Below are 24,428 nucleotides of genomic sequence, written 5' to 3'. Positions count from 1 at the left end.
AATGGTTTAACATCATTAAAGTTTAGGATTCACTCATGTCACTGTCCATTGGGGTGTTCAGTGGGTGAACTTCAGGTGGTGACACAGGAACTCAACTCCTTCCATGTGGTGGATCTGACATCCCACAGGGTCTCCGAGTCTTGCACTGGTCCTTCTGCATCCTGCCTGGAGGTAAGGAAGCAGAGAGAGCACCAAGGACTCTGCAGGAGGTTTAATGGGCCAAACCTGGAGGTGGAGTACATCGCTTTCGCTCCGTTCTGTTTTCCAGAATTCAGTCAGGTAGCCCCCATCTAGCTGCAAGGGAAATTGAGAATGTAGTTTATTGTGTCCCAGAGATGGCTAGTCTCTGTTATCATTTCCTGTTCTCTGAAGTCTTGATAAAACTCTTACTCAAGGTATCTGTGTCCTCTTGGCCAAATGGTAGACAGGGCCCAAGTAAGGCTATTCGGAACCTCCTTCCTTCCCAATTATTTGAATCTTGAGTAAAGTGACAAAAAGATGGAAAACATTTGGGGCTGGTTCATTCTGATGACAGTGCCCTGTAACAACCATTCCTTTGTTCCTGCAAGGGGGACCACCGTAGCCTGGGAACTGTCTTTTACAAGAACTAGATATTCTACTTTTCATTCACATCCATAATCTACCCACATCCTTACAACAAATTCCTTTGCTGCCTAAGTTAGCTACAGCTATTTTTTTGTTGCTTATAATCAAAGGACCCTAACTAATACAGAACTTGAACTCTCTTTGAATTATGTTCCTTTGTTATTATTACTAATCTGTGTTTCTTCACTCATAGTACCACTTTTGGATGATAGCTTTATAAATGTTACAGAAATAATGTTGAGATAAACTGATTTGTACATAAATCTTTACCTTATTTCCAATTATTTCCCTAAACCAAATGCCTAGACCAAATATATTTTTAAAAAGCATTTTAACCCTAATTATGTATTTCAGTCATTTAAAGACCCATACAAAATCTTTTCATATCATAAACATTCCATTTCAGCTTCAGAAATTGTGTTTTCATCATTACAGGTAATAGCAAACACAAGAAAGCACGCATCACACAGCCTAGTGTTAAAGTTAGGTTGATGAATCTAATCATAAGTGAGGAAATGCTTCCAGAAACTTTAGATACAGTATGAGTTTTCTAGAAAGCTGTGTCCTCAGTTGCAATAGGATGGCAAGAAAAGTTGTGCCGTATCATTAGTGAGCCTTCAGTCGCTTATTTGCTTTTGGTCATGGTCAATTCAGATCTCAGTTTCAGTGGAAGCCATTCTTGGTTCCCTCTCTTTTATTCTTGTCTCTTTTCCTCCACACTGGGATGTCTCTTAATCTCCATGAAGCACCAGGCCACTAAGTTCTGCCCACATAAGTCAGTCAGGTCTTTATGAAATTGCCCATGAGGTTTTGCTGTTGCATGAAGACAAATTCTTTCATAGAGGGTTGGTTTGTCTTCTTGGTTTAGGAAAGAAAATGGGAAAATCTGGCATACAGATATTCATGTATCTCAAAAAGAAAGATAAAGACAATTTTTCTTTTTAATTTACAAAAAGAGGAAAAGCTTTTTTGAGCCCTGCATACCTTGGGCAATTCTTTTTTTTTTTTTTTTAATCTACAGCATTACACTTTATTGACATATAATAACCAACTTTTAATAACACTTTATCATTGTAAAGATCTTGCCCTTACTTTTTTTTTTTTTTAACATCTTTATTGGAGTATAATTACTTTACAATGGTGTGTTAGTTTCTGTTTTATAACAAAGTGAATCAGTTATACGTATACACATGTCCCCATATCTCTTCCCTCTTGCACCTCCCTCCCTCCTACCCTCCCTATCCCACCCCTCTAGGTGGTCACAAAGCACCTAGCTGATCTCCCTGTGCTATGCAGCTGCTTGCCACTAGCTATCTATTTTACATTTGGTAGTGTATATATGTCCATGCCACTCTCTCACTTTGTCCCAGCTTACCCTTCCCCCTCCCCATGTCCTCAAGTCCATTCTCTATGTCTTTATTCCTGTCTTGCCCCTAGGTTCTTCATGACCTTTTTTTTTTTTTCTTAGATTCCATATATATATGTTAGCATACAGTATTTGTTTTTCTCTTTCTGACTTACTTCACTCTGTATGACAGACTCTAGGTCCATCCACCTCACTACAAATAACTCAATTTTGTTTCTTTTTATGGCTGAGTAATATTCCATTGTATGTATGTGCCACATCTTCTTTATCCATTCATCTGTTGATGGACACTTAGGTTGCTTCCATGTCCTGGCTATTGTAAATAGAGCTGCAATGAACATTTTGGTACATGACTCTTTTTGAATTATGGTTTTCTCAGGGTATATGCCCAGTAGTGGGATTGCTGGGTCGTATGGTAGTTCTAGTTTTAGATTTTTAAGGAACCTCGTCTCATAGCGTTGTGGTTGGAAAGGATACTTGATACGATTTCAGTTTTCTTAAAGTTACTGAGGCTTGATTTGTGACCCAAGATATGATCTATCCTGGAGAATGTTCCATGAGCACTTGAGAAGAATGTGTATTCTGTTGTTTTTGGATGGAATGTCCTATAAATATCAATTAAGTCCATCTTGTTTAATGTATCATTTAAAGTTTGTGTTTCCTTATTTATTTTCATTTCGGATGATCTGTCCATTGGTGAAAGTGGGGTGTTAAAGTCCCCTACTATAATTGTGTTACTGTTGATTTCCCCTTTTATGGCTGTTAGTATTTGCCTTATGTATTGAGGTGCTCCTCTGTTGGGTGCATTAATATTTACAATTGTTATATCTTCTTCTTGGATCGATCCCTTGATCATTATGTAGTGTCCTTCTTTGTCTCTTGTAATAATCTTTACTTTAAAGTCTATTTTGTCTGATATGAGAATTGCTACTCCAGCTTTCTTTTGATTTCCATTTGCATGGAATATCTTTTTCCATCCCCTCACTTTCAGTCTGTATGTGTCCCTAGGTCTGAAGTGGGTCTCTTGTAGACAGCATATATATGGGTCTTGTTTTTGCATCCATTCAGCCAGTCTCTGTCTTTTGGTTGGAGCATTTAATCCATTTACATTTAAGGTAATTATCGATATGTATGTTCCTATTCCCATTTTCTTAATTGTTTTGGGTTTGTTATTGTAGGTCTTTTCCTTCTCTTGTGTTTCCTGCCTAGAGAAGTTCCTTTAGCATTTGTTGTAAAGCTGGTTTGGTGGTGGTGAATTCTCTTAGCTTTTGCTTGTCTGTGAAGGTTTTAATTTCTCCATCAAATCTGAATGAGATCCTTGCTGGGTAGAGTAATCTTGGTTGTAGGTTTTTCTCCTTTATCACTTTAAATATGTCCTGCCACTCCCTTCTGGCTTGCAGAGTTTCTGCTGAAAGATCATCTGTTAACCTTATGGGGATTCCCTTGTGTGTTATTTGTTGTTTTTCCCTTCCTTGGGCAATTAGTATACAATAATATCCAACTGTGAAATTGGAATAACTGTCACTGGATAAAATTTACCTCAGGTGTGGCCAACTCAGCCCAGTATTCTGTTATTGTTGTCCAACTTGTGCTGCTTGAAATACATTCTTTATCAAAATGTTAGCATAAAATGTTTAATTATTATTTAACCCAAAATATAATATATATTTAAAGAAAAACAGGCACAAAATTAACTAACGATAGAAAATTTTAACAAAGCAATACAAAAGTATGAGTAAACACTTTTAATAAAATTAGACTGAAACAAGTCTTTCTTAACTTGAAACCAAAGCCAGAAGAAAATGAAAAAGCTTTTAAAAGCCACTTATCAAAAAGACCTGGTAGAATAATTTTGTGAGCAAATTTTAAACATCTATATGGAATAAATTTTGTTACTGAGCCCTGGAACAATTTAAAGAAAAAGGAAATATTCCAAATACATGGTATAAACAACATTACACTATTGCCAAATCTTACTAACCTAAAAGAAAGCTACTGACCAATCTCACTTATGAATATCAACCAAAAAATATCCTAAACAAAATGTTAGTAAATAGAATTGGATAAGACACTGAAAGGATAGTAGATCATGAATAAGTGTAATTCATTCTAGATTTCAAGGATAATTTGATATAAGTAAATAAGTTAACATACTCTTTGAGCTGCTAAAAACATTTGTTTAATTCCAAATCTATTCCTGATTTTTTAAAAAATTTCTGAAGTAGGATGGAATGGATATTGCCTGAATATATAAGATAAATACATATTGAAATTTTAAGGCCAGTATTTAGTGGATAAATAATGGAAATGTTTCCATTAAAGTCAGAAATAAGGATTTCTTAGATCGTCACAATTATTTAGTACTATTCTGAACATTTGAGACAATGCAATTAATCAAGAAAATGAAATAAGAGGTATACATCCTTGAAGGGAGGATGCAAAATTATCATAATTTCCAGCTAATATAATTTTATACTCATAAATGCCAGGAAAACAAACTGTAAAACTTTTGGAACTATTAAGAGTATCAGTAAGGTAGCTAGTTTTAAAATAAATATACAAAAATGCAGTCAGTCTTTTCATTTACCAATGATAACTAGTGAGAAAACTACCACATTTACAACAACTAAAAACAAAGAAAATCACATAGAAAAATAACTAAAAAGAAATATACAGTAATACAAGTTATAAAACTCTATCAATGCACAAAAATTAACTGAAAATGGATTAAAGACTTGAACATAAGACCTGAAACCATAAAGCTTCTAGAATAAAACATAGTCAGTAAGCTTCTTGAAATACATAGGTCTTGGCAATGATTTTTAAGTCTGATACTAAAAGCAAGAGTAACAAAAGCAAAAATAAACTGGGACTACATCAAATTACAAAGCTTCCGCACAACAAATGCAGCAATCAACAAAATAAAAAGGCAACATACTGCACAGAAGAAAATATTTGCAAATCACACATCTGATAAGGGTTTAATATCCAAAATATATAAAGAACTCATATAACTGTGGTGATCATTTCACAATGTATACAAATATCAAATCATTATGTTGTACACCTGAAACTAATGTAATGCTTTATCAATTATACCTCAATAAAAATGAATTTAAAGACATACCTTGCTTCTGGACAGAAAGATTTGGTGTTGTAAAGATGTCAATTCTCTTTAAAATAGACTACAAATTATATGAAATTTCAATAAAAATCCAACAGGATTATTTTACAACATGACAAAAATTACTTTCAAGTTCATCTGCAAAGACCATAACAAAGGAGTGGTAGGGAGGGGGCATGCACTTTCCCTATTAGATAGTAACATCTTGTATTTAGCAGTAATAGTAATAACAACAACAACATGGATGGTATTGACATAGGAAAAGACAGACTGTGAAGCGGGGGGGGGTGAGCTGGTAGATAATCACAGAAACAGACTCAAGTATTATGAAAGCTTAGTGTTGTTGGTTTGCAAACTCGGGAGCTTCCTGGATGACATCTGAAACTGTCCCCCCCCACCCCTCCATGCGGAGGCAAGCCACTCTCTATTGGTGGGTGGCAGTTTTAATAAGGAAGGGAACTTAACGATGCTTGCCATGGGTGGCTGCAAGATGAGTAGCTCTCTGTACCTGCCTCCCAGAATCTTAAAAGTTTATACAGAGGCCTTAACTGGGTTCAGTCATGCATACAGTCCAGATGGTCTCAACAACACAATACTCTCTCAAAGCTGTGTCCTTGAAGGGCTTCTAGGTAGGCAGAGTAGGTAGTACATGGATTCCGAGGATAGGGGAGGGGGCGAGGAATCTCTGATTGCCCGGGGTCCAGCTTGCAGGTCAACTAGTAGTCACGTCCTCACTGTGACCTCCTCCAACAAGTGTATGATAAATGTGGCATTTCAAATCACAGGGGAAAGATTTGCTATTCACTAAATAATTTGGGGCAACTGGCAGCTTAAGGGAAAAATTATATGTCATGAATTCAATTCCAGGTAGATTAAAATTTTTAATAAATGTCAAAAGTGAAACAAAAGTCTGAGTACACACTTTTAATAACAATAAAGTGGAACAAGTCTTTCCTAACTTGACACCAAAGCCAGAAACCACAAAAGAAAACGCACTTACATAGAAATTAAGTACTTCCTGGCAGCAAAAACAAAAACAAAATAACACAATTATAGAAGTGTAAAAAACTTAGAAAAAACTAGTAACACACAGGATGGACAACGAATTACTACTACAGGATGAAGAGCTCTTACAAATCAACTGTAAAAAGAAAAATGGTCAAAGACTATGAATAATCAATTCATGAAAGAACAAATTAAAATGGACGAAAAGTATGAAAAGATGTTCGGTATCATTATTTTCTAAAACACAAACAAAACAACAAAAAACAAATCTTTTTAAACCATAAGATTGGCATCAGGTGAATCAAATGTTGGTATAGAGGAGGCAAATTTTTACCTCCACCCTCTTACTATTTTTTGGCTGGGCCTGAGAATTAAACTGACATAGACAGATTAACAGGAGAAAAGTATACACATTTAAATTAAGTTTTACATGACACAGGAGCCCTCATAAGGAATGAAGACCCAAAGAAATGGCAGAACCTACATGCTTTTACATTAGGTTGGAAAAGTAACTAAACAATGTAGAGAGGCTAAAGGAAGGTAAGAATTATTTGAACAAGGTCTGTTTGTACAGAGTTCTTTCTGCCTCAGTTCCGTGACTCTGGTGATAAGAACGTCTTCCTTTTTCCTGGCACAGAGATCACACCTTTCACATGGGAGTTTTATCTCCTGCTTTCAGGAATAAAAAGGAGGGTCTGAATGCCCATCTTGCCTCTGCTGTTTCTCAAGTGCCTTTAACACAAAATAAGCAATATGCCAAATCTGCGTATTTTGGGGTGACATGCTCTGAACTCCTTCACTGGCAAAGGAGGAAAAAAACTGACATTTTTCCAAAACTTTTGATAGGGGTATGAATGGATACCTTTCTGGAAGGCGTTTTTATCAATCCATATCACAATTATAATGGCACATCTCATTCAATCCAAGATCTCATACGTAGAAATTCTCCACAAAGACACAGTTACAGCATAGGGGGGAAAATGCGTAAACATGCCTGTTGTTTTAATAATGATAAAAGCAAAACTGAAAAAACAAAACACAACAAAATGTCCATCACTAGGTGATTGGTCAAGTAAATGAGACACTTGGCTACCATTAAAATTTAAGGCTGTAGTTTTTTATCTTTTGAGGTGGAAACACGAAATCAGCACATTTTTGAGTGGGAAAAAAATAGGCTGCAGTAAAGGATGAATTCATTTATAAAGCATATGTCCACATATCTATACATGTGTCCATGTACATTTAGAAATCTGGAAGTTTATCTCTGGATGGTGAGATTTGGTGATTTTATGGTCCTAATGGTTTTTTTCTCATTTGATTTTTATTTATTTATTTACTTGCTAAATGAGCATGTACCCTCTTAACTATAAAATATTAAGCTTTTCCAAAATAAGTCACCTTGCCAACCAGTTCCCCAACCCTTTTGGTTCTGTCCCTCCCTCTATACCAACAGTACCATATTTCTTCAATACTAAATTGCACATTTTTTTCTCACTAGGAGCCATCTTAAAATATATGGCATCTCACAATTGCTGTTGGCCAGGAGGCTGACATGACTTAGCTGTCAGTGCCTGTGTATGTGCAAACTTGGTTATAGTTATTCGTATTGTCATCACTTCAGTTAATTGCAGACATCACTGGTACTACATCTGTTGAGTATAACTGGCATTTAAAATTGCTTTGGTTACTGTTGCTACATAACTAAACACCTCAAGACTTAATGGTTTAAAACAACAATCTTTTTTTTTTTTTAAGTTATTTATTTTTGGCTGTGTTGGGTCTTAGTTTCTGTGCGAGGGTTTCTCTAGTTGCGGCAAGCAGGGGCCACTCTTCATCGCGGTGCGCGGGCCTCTCACTATCACGGCCTCTCGTTGCGGAGCACAGGCTCCAGACGCGCAGGCTCAGTAGTTGTGGCTCACGGGCCTAGTTGCTCCGCGGCATGTGGGATCTTCCCAGACCAGGGCTCGAACCCGTGTCCCCTGCATTGGCAGGCAGATTCTCAACCACTGCGCCACCAGGGAAGCCCAACAACAATCACTTTATTATCTCTCATAGCTTCTGTGGGCCAGGAATTCAGGAAGAGCTTGACCGGATGCTTCTGGTTAAGAAATCTCTCATGAGACTGCAGTCCCATAGCGGCTGGAATCAGAACAGCAGAGGCGGAGGGAGCAGGAGCACCTGGAAACTGGCAAAGCATCTTTCTCTCTTCGCTAATCTCAGGGCTTCTCCATGTGATCCTTCTGAGTTAGAATAGTTTGGGCTTCCTTGCAGCATGGCGGCCACAGACCAGCCAGACTGCTAACATGGAAGCTCTGGGCTCTAGAGCAAATATTCCAGCAAACAAGGTGGAATTTGTATCATCTTTTTCAGACCTGGCTTCAGAAGTCATGCAGTGCTACATCGGATGCTTTCCACTGGTTACACGCAAGTCACAAACTAGCCTAGACTCAAGGAATGAGAAACTAGACTTCCCCTCTTAATGCGGCAGTAGTAAGCTTCTAGAAGCACATGTGGGACAAGAGCTATTATTGTGATCACCTTTGGGGGAAAAAATATCTGCCACAAAATGTTCTCAAAAAGATTATACTTGCGTTTAGCATTAAAATGTAAAGTTATCTTAAATCCAGAAAAGTACTACATGATAAAAACAAATCCCTTTCTTTATGTCTAACAGAACTCTTTCAATAGGTGTAAAATAAAACTTTCAAGTGATAAGGGACCAGTGTCTCATAGTTTAATTGGCAGAATTTATTCTGTCTTGGTGTCTGTTGCAGAGATGTCTTCCATTCGCCCGTTCGGGTCCACTTCCCACACTTCTCCTTGCGAGGCTGATGGACGTGCTCCTGTGCCCACTGGCTTCAGGTTGGGTTGGACCAGTGGAGAGGCCCGGCAGGAGATGGGAGGGTGGGAGGGAGGGAGGGAGGGCAGGTGGACGGAGCATTCACTTACCTGTTCTCTGCTTGTGAGCTCCTGACTCAGGTTGTCGCTCTACAATTCGCTCCCCTTCCAGGTTTATGTAACATCCCCCATCCCTCTTTCTTTTATACTAAGGTAGTGACAGTTTCTCAGATGTTAGCCCTAGGTTTCTACACTTTCTTTTCTGGTTCCCCTACACCTTTGTAATTAGTGCCTTTGTAAATAAGTCCCTGACTGGTCAAGAGGTGTACAGAATAATGCTGCATTTTACAACTAATGGCATCTTAGAATGGATTAAACACAGCTTTAGAAGTGACTTCACTTTACATGTTAACAGGATGAACAGAGACTGGCCTGTCCAAGGCCTTCCCACTGTGGGGAGGTAGGCTGGTGAAGCTGGAAGCTAAGGGGAGAGACATCAGGCAAATTCCCTCCTGTAGAGAGGCATGGCCACTGGGCTCTATGGGCATGATCCACTGTAATATTTTCTGTTGTAATGCCCTTGTGCTACAAACACACTTTCAGTTATGTTTGCTTGGTGTTACAGCCTGATCTCATCTGTGACATAGGCAAGGCCCAAACCTACCCTTGTTGTGTAGCAGAAATACAAGAGCAGCAGGAAGGAGAGACTGTTGCCAAAGCAAGAAATGACCTAAGAAGGATGGAGAATGCTCACATAGAAACAGCTGACTGAAGGGATAAGTAAGAATCAGAATGGATAGGACATGGATGATTTCTTCGTGGAGTCTCAGATACCTGGGGAACCTCTGCTGTTGTATGTGACTTGGGGTCTCAAAGGAGAGGGGAGCTCCCTGAAGTCTGGGGACACCTAGGTTTCATAGTTTTAAACCTATTTAGGTGAACCTATTTGTTGAACACTTTTAGGCATGAGCCCACTCTTAGCCATATCTCTGTGTCTTACTGGTGGGAAGCAAGCCAGAACCTCCTAAATCACCTTGAAATCTGCTTAAAAATTTTAGGCATTTCAATTCTGCCAGATACACCAGTGGTACACTGCACTGAAAACTAGGCATATTCTTTGCAAGTAGAAATGGGTAAAGGGACATGTTCTTGCTTTCATTTGACACATTACTGATTCTTCTGAAACTTACCAAAATAGAGCATGCAGACTCTAATTGGTTGTGGAAACTGTGTTATAAAAATTCAGTTAACACTTTCTTGAGTAAAAAATTATTTCAAAGGTGACTGTCAAGTTGATTTCAACAATTATGAATCCTGTTTTTTCAATCATTCTAATTATTGAAATGTCAAGGAAAAATAGATTATATTCCCAAAAAAGGGATTAAAAAGGATCATTAGGAGAGCCAGAGCTTTGGCGCACCGTGTACTGTTTATACTGAAAGAGCTCTTGCAACTCCCTGTTTCTCCATTAACTTGTCTCTTTCCCATATTATAAGAATCCTCTATGTGCAAAGATCTCTGTTTCCACAACTGCAGCAGTTGTTACTTAACTTTCTTCCCTCGGGGTATTTATAGTGTCTCCTAAAGATTAGCTATGATGTTCCATTTTGCCAAAGGTGCCCACCTCCCTTGAACAAGACCTCCTCCAGCAAGATAATTCTTTAACATTTCAGAGTTAAAAAGAAAATGTACTGAAAATGAGAGTTATCTGTAAGACAATCCCATTCTGAGGGCTGTCAACTTTCATTTGTGAATGGATTAATAAACATGGCTATGGAAGATTAAAACATAGGTTTATCTTTATATCATTTGGCCCCGACTTAAGATCATTCAGGTCTAGAAAACCTACCTGCAACAGTAACCCTGGGCAAATGGTCCCAGGAATTCCAATTGTCCACATATGCCATGTTTGATACATACATTTTATGTCATAATTAGTAGGTAGAGAAATATAAAATATTATACAATGTGGCTGGTGAGGTAAAATGTTCGCTTTCAAAAATCTGAACTTTGAGGGCTTCCCTGGTGGCGCAGTGGTTGAGAATCTGCCTGCCAGTGCAGGGGACATGGGTTCGAGCCCTGGTCTGGGAAGATCCCACATGCCGCAGAGCAACTGGGCCCGTGAGCCACAACTACTGAGCCTGCGCGTCTGGAGCCTGTGCTCCGCAACAAGAGAGGCCGCGATAGTGAGAGGCCCGCGCACCGCGATGAAGAGCGGCCCCCGCTTGCTGCAACTAGAGAAAGCCCTCACACAGAAACGAAGACCCAACACAGCCATAAATAAATTAATTAATTTAAAAAAAATCTGAACTTTGAGATCCTAGAAACAGACTGGGAGAGCCTCTGCAATATTCTTTCAGCAGAGGTTCTCTATAAGGCAGGATTCTCCTAGTTGCGCATGTCAGAAACGCAATTCAAACTAACTTCTTTCAGAAACTCAAACTTGTCTAATAAGATCGTTCTAAAACTCTGGTTAAGATTTTTTTTCAAGAAAACATGTCTTTTTCTCAGCTGTCCTCACCAATGGTAGATAAATAAATTAGTGCCCTTTTTTATCTTTGCTGTGGTGAAATGGAAATGAAAACATTCTACCTCAGCCTATATTAGGTAGTGTTGCTATAAAAGCTCACGCTCCACTACAGTTCATGTTATAATGTTGAAGAGATGGTTTACATCCAAAAGATCTGTGCTTTGCATGATCCAAATGGATGATTGGGAACTAGGCCAAATTTTCCCTTAATTGATTTAATTTACTAAATTTTTTACTTTTGCAGATAAGTTAAAAGCCAGTATTTAAAAGCTTGCTACAATTAAATTTCTAAGAGCCAAGCAAACAAGTATAAAGAGTAATCTTTGACTATGCACCCAGAAATAGTTTCAGGTGTTAATTTTATCTCCACATCTAAAATATATTCTAACATTCCATTCAGAGCCATTGATGAGAAAGTCGATGGAGTAACGGGGATGAGAGGCAACATTCCTCACTACAATTGCTCTCTTGAGCCAGAAAAAGCAGTCAAAGCTGTCTCACAGGAGCAGATCTCCCAAAGACCAGGACTGGGGGCAACTGGCCAAATCTTCCTGACAAACCTCAGCTATTACCTAATTACCCTCATTTGTCTTTGCTTTAAAAAGCTAGGGAATTCCCTCAGTTCTCAGCTCCAATGGAGCGGGAGAGAGACCTGGCCCATGGCATAGATGGATTTGGTTAACAGCTTGCTTTTAGCTGCAAGGGAACCTGGGGGGGTCTGTAGGTAACCGAACAAGGTCTGATTTGAGCTACTATTGCCAACACTGTCTGAAATTTCTATAAACACTCTCTCAGGTTCAGACATTGATCCAAGGAATGTATCTTGTAAGAAGGGGACATTGCCTCTGAATAATGGATTAGTGTATTTGATCAACTGGCTGACCATAAAGAGACAGCAAAAGATGAGAGAATGGGACACAGGTGAGTTAAGTTTTAATGAGGGGACTATAAAAAGGCACACATTAAAGGGCAATAGCAGTTAGGGCAGTGTATTAGGGTTCTCCAGAGAAACAGAACCAGTGTTATTTTATATATATTATATATAGGTTTTTAATATACATACATCATATATATATATATATATTTACATATCAACCAATACTCTATTGAGATATATATGTGCATATATATAGATATCTATGTCAATATCTATACATATATAGAGACAGAGAGTTTTATACACATACATATATAAAGAGATTTATTATAAGGAATTGCTCACGTGATTTTGGAGGTGGAGAAGTCCCTCGATCTACCATCTGCAAGCTGGAAACCCAGAAAAGCTGGTGATGCAGTTCAGTCTGAGTCCAAAGGCCTGAAAACCAGAGGGCTGATGGTCCCATTTCAAATGCAGGAGAAGACTGATGTCTCAGCTCAAATAGTCAGGCAGAGAGTGAATTTTCCCACCCGCCATCTTTTTGCTCTATTTAGGCCCTCAATGGATTGGATGAAGCCCACCCACATTGGGGAGGGCAATCTGCTTTACTCAATCTATGGCTTCAAATCTCATCCAGAAACACCCTTACAGAAACACCCAGAAAAAACGTTCAGCCAAATATATGGACACCCCGTGATCCAGTCAAATTAATACACAAAATTAACCATCACAGGCAGGCTGCAATAGAAAGGGATAACCAGGAGAAAGCACTGAGATACTAGGTACCTAGAAATGCAGGAATCCAAGAAAAGGGTTTGGAAGCAGGAATCACAACATTTGTTCCCTTCACCATGATCTGGGATTTAACCTTGAACAACTGCTTTTGGGTATTCAGTGTAAGACGAGGTACTTGGAGAAGCAAGAGTGAGTCCCCTCTGAGCTCAGATGCATATTTCCAGGCCCACAAAAACAGTCAGTAACCAGTGAGATGCATTTTGTGGAAGGGAGAATGTCAGGAAAAGTACACATCAGCTGGAAAGCTCACATTTATTACTTACAAGTTAATGTCCTTGAGCTCCGTAAACCTCAGTCCCCTTACCCAAAAAATGGAGATAAGACCTTTTAGGGTTGTTTTGAGGATTAGCAGAATGACTGGTGAGTAAAAAACACTCAATGAATGTAAGCTGTATCAATCGCTGCCATAACACACACACACACACACACACACACACACACACACGATGGTGAAAGCCTGGACCTTGGCCAAGGTCAACATCTCATTCTCAATGGCTAATATTCAACACATATTTGACAAAGATCAACTCTTTGTTTTGTTGACAACACTCTGATCAGCTGCTTGGCCATGGGGACAGAAATATGATGCACTGATTCTTAGCCGACCCTGTGCTAGCACCAATATTAATTAGTTTATGCCAGGAATTCCTCAATAATGTAGGAATTAGCCAGGTCTGCACTTAAACTTAAAACCCGTATGTCTTTAAATATAACTGAAAACTATCTAAGATGACCTGTGGGTTATTTCCTTCCACAAGCTTGCTGGATTTTTGGTACCAACAGTAGCATGGAATCCTAAAGGGTACTTACGAGAGAGTTTGTGAGAATCTTGTGTATTCCTCTGACAAGATTCTGTAACCATATACAAATGATTTAAATATTATTTCACATTAATCATGCTTTCTATACTAATTGCACACAGAATCAGCTAGATGATTCAGCTTTCCAGCATCTGTGGGAACAGTGATTCTCAGCATTTGGAACCTGGGTGAGCTGTACCAGAATCACCTGTTAGGCGCCCTCCACTGCACCCCAGGGCATAATGAATCAGAATTTCTGTAAATGGGGCCCAGGAATCTTTATGTTTAACAAGCTCCCTGGATCATTCTTATTCAGAGCGAAGTTCAGAAAACACTGGGTTTAAGATGTAAGGTGGTATGGCTAATGTTAGAATTAACATTTCTAATATCATAGCCCTTCGCCTTCAAACTCTGTGGCTGACATTCTATCAAAATTCAGTCTCTGTCTTTGCCTTATTTAAGAACAATTCAGTTAATAGAATCATTCAAAAAATGAAACACTTTTCCGTGCCTTTGGGTCAGCATTCTGGATTCAATTTAATTGTAGATAATTAAAGAGCAGAAACACAGAGCGGGGAAAGTTCAGTTGTTTAAAGGCTCTGATCTGTGACCGTGGGTAACTTCTCTGCACTTCTACTACCCCAGGGGTAGTTCTCAGAGGTGAGCTATTCCTCACCTGTCCCATCAGCACACTCTCCCTATACCACGCTCATCACACGTGCTGTGTCCTGCCTTGCACACGTGCCTTGCACACTTGGTGTTCTGCACATGTCATGGTTATGCTACAGTCATTTCTCAGCTGGGGAAGTGCTACGCTTTCCCTAATTGAGTAACTGCACACTCTCAGTGGATGACGGTCAGTTTTTGTGATTCATTTCTTTTCCTCCACGTGATGTTTGCTCTGACCATATTTATTGCAATGCAGTTTTACATCTATTGAACTTAATAAGGAAAAAAATTGAACTTATATTTTGTAGGTTTTTTTCACTTCACTTTTCTTGTAATAATCATTTTTATTATATTTTTAAATGCATAGCTGTGTCACAGATTTATAAAACATTCCTTCACCAAAAATAGTTTGCAGAGCACTGCTCTATAACCCATTTTGCAAACAACTTCAGACAAAACAGCTCTAATTTACCATATTCTCACTTGCTAACCAGGAGGGGGTTGTACTAGATCAGCCATGAGATTCTCTAGGTCTGTAATTCTCTGTGTATACAGTATATCTCATTTTCCTACGGGTGGATTATTCACTTGTGAATTATCCATGATAAACTTTTGTATCTACACTGATATTTTGCTGCCTCTCCTCATAGCTCTGCACCATCTCTCCCACTGTGAGACTGTGTAGGTCTAAAGAATAAAGAACATTTTAATAATAGCCCAATCAAAATGTAATTAAGAAAGGTAATTTGGCACCAAAAATATCATATAATACATATCAAAAATAAATTCTAGATAGTTCTTGCCATCTGCTATTTTGAATTACCACTTCTCTCCTCCACTGAGATTTAAATATTTATATCAATGTATTGAAGTATGCATTTCTTTTTGAACTCCCTGCATGTGCCTTATCATAGTAGACATCACATTTTATTATAATCATTTGTGTAACATTTCAGCTTCCTTGCTAAACATTTAGCTTCACAAGAATGGAATGCATTTCTGTCTTACTCACCACTTAGTTCTACTGTTTAGATAGCCTCTGACATATTAATAAATATTTATGTGATTGAATGAGTGAATGGATGAATAAATGAATTTCTTAGAGGAAGAAACATGGATTAGTCTTTCATTTCTTTATTGTCTCCTGAGTATTTCTTGTCCATTACCTTCCTTTTGTTCCATAATCTCTGAGCACAAATTATATAGTTTGAATAGAATCTAAGATTTCATGTGTCTGTTCAGGGAGCCATAGTTACAAGATGTCTTAATTCCTTCTCAGGTTTTTGTAAAGTGCCAAATGCCCAGAATAACTGTTATCTGTTAAGTCTACTTCTGATAAGTTATCAACCTCTCTCCCTTTCTGTTTTGGATTAGACATCATAAATTTTGCTTTTAGATTTTTATTGATGATCACATCACATCTCTCTTGCTTGCATTGCATAAGCAGGGTTTTGGTTTTGTCTTCTTTTTTAATGTATTTAGCCAGCAGGAGCTTAAAAAGCAAAGTGTTTTAATTTAAGAAATTACTTTTTTTCTCCAGAGAAAGTGTAGACAAAGCAAGTTGAAAGAGAGACCCAATTAAATAAACTTCTGTCTCTGGGCATGAGATCCCAAGGTCTGCATGCTTCACATGTAATACTAACAAGGCCTTCCTTTTTGGATTTACTCTGCTTAGAGTAAGGAATGACATCACAATATGCATTACTCCCAGTGCTTTCAAAATGTGCTGACTTGCTGAAAGTTTCCAAATGGCTTCTTTGTAAGCTGTTAGGGACCATATGGCTAGCTGTAGATAAACAAGTTTCAACATATGGACCATAACACATACATGGCACTGCTTCACTAGTGCAGAAAATTAAGAAAAGGTCGCTCTCCTGACACAAGAAACTCATGCTAAAGATGCAGCACCATGTAGCGGAGGGCCTGCCCTAAGTTGCACATAGGAAAGCTTAATTCCAGCTCCTTCCTGCCCACTCACTGCACGTGTCACTTGATTACACCAAGTCTCCTGGATTTCCTCATCTGAAAATTAAAAAGAATGCCAAGTCAGCATTGGCTTTCCTCCTTCTCTTTCCCTCCTTCTTTCCCTCTCTCCTTTTTTACCTTCCTTCCTATTAAGAAATATTTATCAATGTTTTATAGTTCTCAGCACATGGGTCTTTTGCCTTCTTTTTTAGGTTTATTCCTAGGTATTTTATTGTTTTTGAAGTGATTTTAAACAAGATTGTTTTTTACTTTCTCTTTCTGATATTTCATTGTTAGTGTAAAGAAATGCAACAGATTTCTGTATATTAATTGTATCCTGCTACCTTGCTGAATTCATTTATTATTTCTAATAGTTTTTGTCTGGAGTCTTTAGGGTTTTCTCTATACAGTATCATGTCATCTGCAGATAATGACAACTTACCTCTTCCCTTCCAATTTGGATACCTTTGATTTCTTTTTCTTGCCTTATTGCTGTCACTAGCACTTCCAATACTATGTTGAATAGAAGTGGTAAGAGTGGACATCCTTGTCTTGTTTCAGATTTTAGCAGGAAGACTTTCAGCTTTTTACTGTTGAGTATTATGTTGCCTGTGAGTGTGTCACAAATAGCTTTTATTATGTTGAGATATGTTCCCTGTATACCTACTTTGGTGGGACTTTTTGTCATGAATAAATGTTGAATTTTATCAAATGCTTTTTCTGCATCTATTGAGATGATCATGTGGTTTTGTCTTTTTTTTGTTAATGTGATGTATCACACTGATTGATCTGTATATGTTGAACCATCCTTGCTGCCCTGGAATGAATCCAACTTGATCATGGTGTATGATCCTTTTTATGTATTGTTGGATTCGGTTTGCTAAAATTTTGTTGAGGATATTTACATCTATATTCATCAAACATATTGGCCTGTAATTTTCCTTTTTTGTAGTGTCTGTCTGGTTTCTGTATCAGGGTGATGGTGGCTTCATAAAATGACTTTGGAAGTGTTTCCTCCACTTCAGTCTTTTGGAATAGTTTGAGAAGGATAAGTATAAGTTCTTCCATTGAAAAAGGAAACACTGATAAAGGAAGTTAAAGATGATTCAAAGAAATGGAAACATATCCCATTCTCTTGGATTGAAAATTCATATTGTTTAAATGGTCATACTACCCAAAGCAATCTACGGATTTAATGCAATCCCTATCAAATCATCCATGACATTTTTCACAAAACTAGAACAAATAATCCTAAAATTTATATGGAACCACAAAAGACCCAGAATTACCAAAGCAATCCTGAGGGGGGGGAAAAAAAAAAAACAAAGCTACAGCCATAACCCTCCCAGGCTTCAGACAATACTACAAAGCTACAGTAATCAAAGCAGTGTGGTACTACTGGGCATATACTCAGAGAAAACAGTAATTCAAAAAGACACATGCACCCCAATGTTCATTGCAGCACTATTTACAATAGCCAGGTCGTGGAAGCAACCTAAATGCCCATCGACAGACAAATGGATAAAGAAGATGTGGTACATATATATAATGGAATATTACTCAGCTATAAAAAGGAACAAAATTGGGTCATTTGTAAAGACGTGGATGGACATATAGACTGTCATACAGAGTGAAGTAAATCAGAAAGAGAAAAACAAATATGATATACTAACACATATATGTGGAATCTAGAAAAATGGTACAGATGAACCAGTTTGCAAGGCAGAAATAGCGACACAGATGTAGAGAACAAATGTATGGACACCAAGGGGGGAAAGGGTGGGGTGGGATGAATTGGGAGATTGGGATTGACATATTTGCACTAATATGTATAAAACAGATAACTAATGAGAACCTGCTGTATAGCACAGGGAACTCTACTTCATTTTGCTGTACACCAGAAACTAACACAGCACTGTAAAACAACTATACTCCAACTAAAAAAAACAAAAAACAAAAAAACAGTGTGGTATTGGCACAAAAAACAGACATATAGATTCAACAGAACAGAATAGAGAGCCCAGAAAGAAACCTATAAACCTATGGTCCATCAATCTTAGACAATGGAGGCAAGAATATACAATGGAGAAAAGACTGTCTCTTCAGCAGGTGGTATTGGGAAAGCTGGACAGCAGCATGTAACTCAATGAAGTTAGTGCACACCCTCACACCATACACAAAAATAAACTCAAAATGGTTTAAAGACCTAAATATAATACATGATACCATAAAACTCCTAGAAGAGAATATAGGCAAAACTTTCTTGGACATAAATCATAGCAATATTTTCTTAGATCAGTCTCCCAAGGAAAAGAAATAAAAACAAAAATAAATACATGGTACCTATTTAAACTTAAAAGCTTTTGCACAGCAAAGCAAACTATCAACAAAAAGAAAAAACAACCTACAGAATTGGAGAAAGTATTTGCAAACAATGCAACTGACAAGGGGTTAATTTCCAAAATATACTAACAACTTAAACAACACAATGTAAAGAAAAAAACAAACAAAAAACCCAAACAACCCAATCAAAAAATGGGCAGAAGACCTAAATAGACCTTTCTCCAAGGAAGACACACAGATGGCCAGCAAGCACATGTAAAGATGCTCAACATTGCTAATTATTAGAGAAATGCAAATCAAAACCACAATGAAGTATCATCTCACACCAGTCAGAATGGCCATCATCAAAAAGTCTACAAAGAGGGACTTCCCTGGTGGCGCAGTGGTTAAGAATCCGCCTGCCAATGCAGGGGACACGAGTTCGAGCCCTGGTCCAGGAAGATCCCACATGCCACGGAGTAACTAAGCCCGTGAGCCACAACTACTGAGCCTGCGCTCTAGAGCCCGCGAGCCACAACTACTGAGCCTGTGTGCCACAACTGCTGAAGCCCAGATGCCTAGAGCCCGTGTTCCGCAACAAGAGAAGCCACCGCAATGAGAAGCCTGCGCACAACGAAGAGAAGCCCCCACTCGCCGCAACTAGAGAAAGCCCGCGTGCAGCAACGAAGACCCAATGCAGCCAAAAATAAATAAAATACATTAATTAAAAAAAAAAGTGTACAAAGAATAAATGCTGGAGAGGGTGTGGAGAAAAGGAAACTCTCCTACACTTCTGGTGGGAATGTAAATTGATATAACCACTATGGAAAACAGTATGGAGATTCCTCAGGAAAGTAAAAATATAGCTACCAAACTAAAAGTAGAGCTACCATATGATCCACCAATCCCACTCCTGAGCACATAACTGGAAAAGACAAAAACTCTAATTTGAAAAGATACATCCACCCCAAAGTTCACAGCAGCACTATTTGCAATAGCCAAGACATGGAAGCAACTTAAGTGTGCACCAACAGATGAATGCATAAGGATGTGATACACACCCAAACACACTAGAATATTACTCAGCCATAAAAAAGAATGAGATAATGCCATTTGCAGAGATTGATTCAAGACGGCGGAGTAGAAGGACGTGTTCTCACTCCCTCTTGGGAGAGCACCGGAATCACAGCTAACTGCTGAACAATCATCGAAAGGAAGACACTGGAACTCACCAAAAAAGATATCCCACGCCCAAAGACAAAGGAGAATCCGCAATGAGATGGTAGGAGGGGCGCAATCACAATAAAATCAAATCCCATAACTGCTGGGTGGGTGACTCACAAACTGGAGAACACTTATACCACAGAAGTCCACCCACTGGAGTGAAGGTTCTGAGCCCCACGTCAGGCTTCCCAACCTGGGGGTCTGGCAACGGGAGGAGGAATTCCTAGAGAATCACACTTTGAAGGCTAGCGGGATTTGATTGCAGGACTTCGACAGGACTGGGGGAAACAGAGACTCCACTCTTGGAGGGCACACACAAAGTAGTGTGTGCATCGGGACCCAGGGGAAGGAGCAGTGACCACATAGGAGACTGAACCAGACCTACCTGCTAGTGTTGGAGGGTCTCCTGCAGAGGCGGGGGGTGGCTGTGTCTCATCGTGAGGACAAGGACACTGGCAGGAGAAGTTCGGGGAAGTACTCCTTGGTGTGAGCCCTCCCAGACTCCACCATGAGTCCCACCAAAGAGCCCAGGTAGGCTCCAGTGTTGGGTCGCCTCAGGCCAAAGCACCAAAAGGGAGGGAACCCAGCCCAACCCATCATCAGGCAAGAGGATTAAAGTTTTACTGAGCTCTGGCTACCAGAGCAAGAGCCAGCTCTACCCACCATCAGTCCCTCCCATCAGGAAACCTGAACAAGCCTCTTAGATAGCCTAATCCACCAGAGGGCAGACAGCAAAAGCAAGAAGAACTACAGTCCTGCAGCCTGTGGAACAACAGCCACATTCACAGAAACATAGACAAGATGAAAAGGCAGAGGGCTATGTACCAGATGAAGGAACAAGATAAAACCCCAGAAAAACAACTAAATGAAGTGGAGACAGGCAATCTTCCACAAAAAGAATTCAGAATAATGATAGTGAAGATGATCTAGGACCTCGGAAAAAAAATGGAGGCAAAGATCGAGAAGATGCAAGAAACGTTTAACAAGGACCTAGAAGAATTAAAGAACAAACAGAGATGAACAATACAATAACTGAAGTGAAAAATACACTAGAAGGAATCAAGAGCAGAATAACTGAGGCAGAAGAATGGATAAGTGACTTCGAAGACAGAATGCTGGAATTCACTGCCATGGAAAAGAATAAAGAAAAAAGAATGAAAAGAAATGAAGACAGCCTAAGAGACATCTGGGACAACACTAAACACAACAACATTCGCATTATAGGGGACCCAGAAGGAGAAGAGAGAGAGAAAGGACCCAAGAAAATATTTGAAGAGATTATAGTTGAAAACTTCCCTAACATGGGAAAGGAAATAGCCACCCAAGTCCAGGAAGCACACAGAGTCCCAGGAAGGATAAACACAAAGAGAAACACGCCGAGACACGTAGTAAGCAAACTGGCAAAAATTAAAGACCAAGAAAAATTATTGAAAGCAGCAAGGGAAAAACGACAAATAACATAGAAGGGAACTCACATAAGGTTAAAAGCTAATTTCTCAGCAAAAACTCTACAAGCCAGAAGGCAGTGGCATGACATATTTAAAATGATGAAAGGGAAGAACCTACAACCAAGATTACTCCAACCAGCAAGGATCTCATTAAGATTCGATGGAGAAATCAAAAGCTTTAGAGACAAGCAAAAGCTAAGACAATTCAGCACCACCAAACCAGCGCTACAACAAATGCTAAAGGAACTTCTCTAAGTGGGAAACACAAGAGAAGAAAAGAACCTACAAAAACAAACGCAAAACAATTAAGAAAATGGTCATAGGAACATACATATCAATAATTACCTTAAACGTGAATGGATTAAATGCTCCAACCAAAAGACACAGGCTTGCTGAATGGATACAAAAACAAGACCCATATATATGCTGTCTACAAGAGACCCACTTCAGACCTAGGGACACATACAGACTGAAAGTGAGGGGATGAAAAAGATATTCCATGCAAATGGAAATCAAAAGAAAGCTGGAGTAGCAATACTCATATCAGATAAAATACACTTTAAAATAAAGAATGTTACAAGAGACAAGGAAGGACACTACACAATGATCAAGTGGTCAATCCAAGAAGAAGATGTAAAAATTATAAATATATATGCACCCAATATAGGAGCACCTCAATACATAAGGCAACTGCTAACAGCTATAAAAGAGGAAATCGACAGTAACACATAATAGTGGGGGACTTTAACACCTCACTTACACCAATAGACAGATTATCTAAAAAGAAAATTAATAAGGAAACACAAGGTTTAAATGACACAATAGACCAGATAGATTTAATGGATATTTATAGGACATTCCATCCAAAAACAGCAGATTACACTTTTTCTCAAGTGTGCATGGAACATTTCTCCAGGATACATCACATCTTGGGTCACAAGTCAAGCCTCAGTAAATTTAAGAAAATCGAAATCATATCAAGCATCTTTTCTGACCACAATGCTATGAGATTAGAAATCAATTACAGGGAAAAAAACGTAAAAAACACAAACACATGGAGGCTAAGCAATACGTTACTAAATAACCGAGATCACTGAAGAAATCAAAGAGGAAATCAAAAGATACCTACAGACAAATGACAATGAAAACACAATGATCCAAAACCTATGGGACGCAGCAAAAGCAGATCTAAGAGGGAAGTTTATAGCAATACAAGCCTACCTCAAGAAACAAGAAAAATCTCAAATAAACAATCTAACCTTACACCTAAGGGAACTAGAGAAAGAAGAACAAACAAAACCCAAAGTTAGCAGAAGGAAAGAAATCATAAAGATCAGAGCAGAAATAAATGAAATAGAAACAAAGAAAACAATAGCAAAGATCAATAAAACTAAAAGCTGGTTCTTTGAGAAGATAAACAAAATTGATAAACCTTCAGCCAAACTATCAAGAAAAACAGGGAGAAGACTCAAATCAATAAAATTAGAAATGAAAAAGGAGAAGTTACAACGGACATGGAAGAAATACTAAGCATCCTAAGAGACTACTACAAGCAACTCTATGCCAATAAAATGGACAACCTGGAAGAAATGGACAAATTCTTAGAAAAGCACAACCTTCCGAGACTGAACCAGGAAGAAACAGAAAATATGAACAGACCAATCACAAGTAATGAAATTGAAACTGTGATTAAAAATCTTCCAACAAACAAAAGTCCAGGACCAGATGGTTTCACAGGTGAATTCTATCAATCATTTAGAGAAGAGCTAACACCCATCCTTCTCAAACTCTTCAAAAAACTGCAGAGGAAGGAACACTACCAAACTCATTCTATGAGGCCACCATCACCCTGATACCAAAATCAGAGAAAGATACTACAAAAAAAGAAAATTACAGACCAATATCACTGATGAATATAGATGCAAAAATGCTCAACAAAATAGTAGCAAACAGAATCCAACAACACATTAAAAGCATCATATACCATGATCAAGTGGGATTTATCCCAGGGATGCAAGGATTCTTCAATATACGCAAATCAATCAATGTGATACACCATATTAACAAATTGAAGAAGAAAAACCATATGATCACCTCAATAGATGCAGAAAAAGCTTTTGACAAAATTCAACACGGATTTATGATAAAAACTCTCCAGAAAGTGAGCATAGAGGGAACCTACCTCAACATAATAAAGGCCATATATGACAAACCCACAGCAAACATCATTCTCAGTGGTGAAAAACTGAAAGCATTTCCTCAAAGATCAGGAACAAGACAAGGATGTCCACTCTCACCACTATTATTCAACATAGTTTTGGAAGTCCTAGCCACGGCAATCAGAGAAGAAAAAGAAATAAAAGGAATACAAATTGGAAAAGAAGAAGTAAAACTGTCACTGTTTGCAGATGACATGATACTATACATAGAGAATCCTAAAGATGCCACCAGAAAACTACTAGAGCTAATCAATGAATTTGGTAACGTTGCAGGATACAAAATTAATGCGCAGAAATCTCTTGCATTCCTATACACTAATGATGAAAAATCTGAAAGAGAGGAAACACTCCCATTTACCATTGCAACAAAAAGAATAAAATACCTAGGAATAAACCTACCTAGGGAGACAAAAGACCTGTATACAGAAAACTATAAGACACTGATGAAAGAAATTAAAGATGATACCAACAGATGGAGAGATATACCATGTTCTTGGATTGGAAGAATCAACATTGTGAAAATGACTATACTACCCAAAGCAATCTACAGATTCAATGCAATCCCTCTCAAACTACCACTGGCATTTTTCACAGAACTAGAACAAAAAAATTCACAATTTGTATGGAAACACAGAAGACC

General features: G+C 38.4%; 1 protein-coding gene across 2 annotated transcripts in view; it reads right to left on the bottom strand.

Annotated features, from left to right (window-relative positions):
• Positions 1–263: 263 nt before the first annotated feature.
• Positions 264–24,428, bottom strand: part of HTR7 (5-hydroxytryptamine receptor 7) — a 119,735-nt gene continuing 95,570 nt past the window's right edge. Inside the window, exon 3 of one of the 2 annotated variants that reach the window (XM_061195319.1) lies at positions 264–294. In XM_061195319.1, the coding sequence (XP_061051302.1) occupies positions 291–294 (4 nt within the window). In that variant the 3' untranslated portion in view covers positions 264–290. Of the gene's footprint in view, positions 295–12,735; positions 12,785–24,428 lie in introns of those variants that run through there. The other variant, XM_061195305.1, reaches the window with a different exon arrangement.

The sequence above is a fragment of the Eubalaena glacialis genome, chromosome 1, assembly GCF_028564815.1.
Source record: "Eubalaena glacialis isolate mEubGla1 chromosome 1, mEubGla1.1.hap2.+ XY, whole genome shotgun sequence".
In the NCBI taxonomy this organism is placed as follows: domain Eukaryota; kingdom Metazoa; phylum Chordata; class Mammalia; order Artiodactyla; family Balaenidae; genus Eubalaena; species Eubalaena glacialis.
Note: the sequence above shows the minus strand (reverse complement) of the source record. Positions and strands in the feature narration are given on the sequence as shown.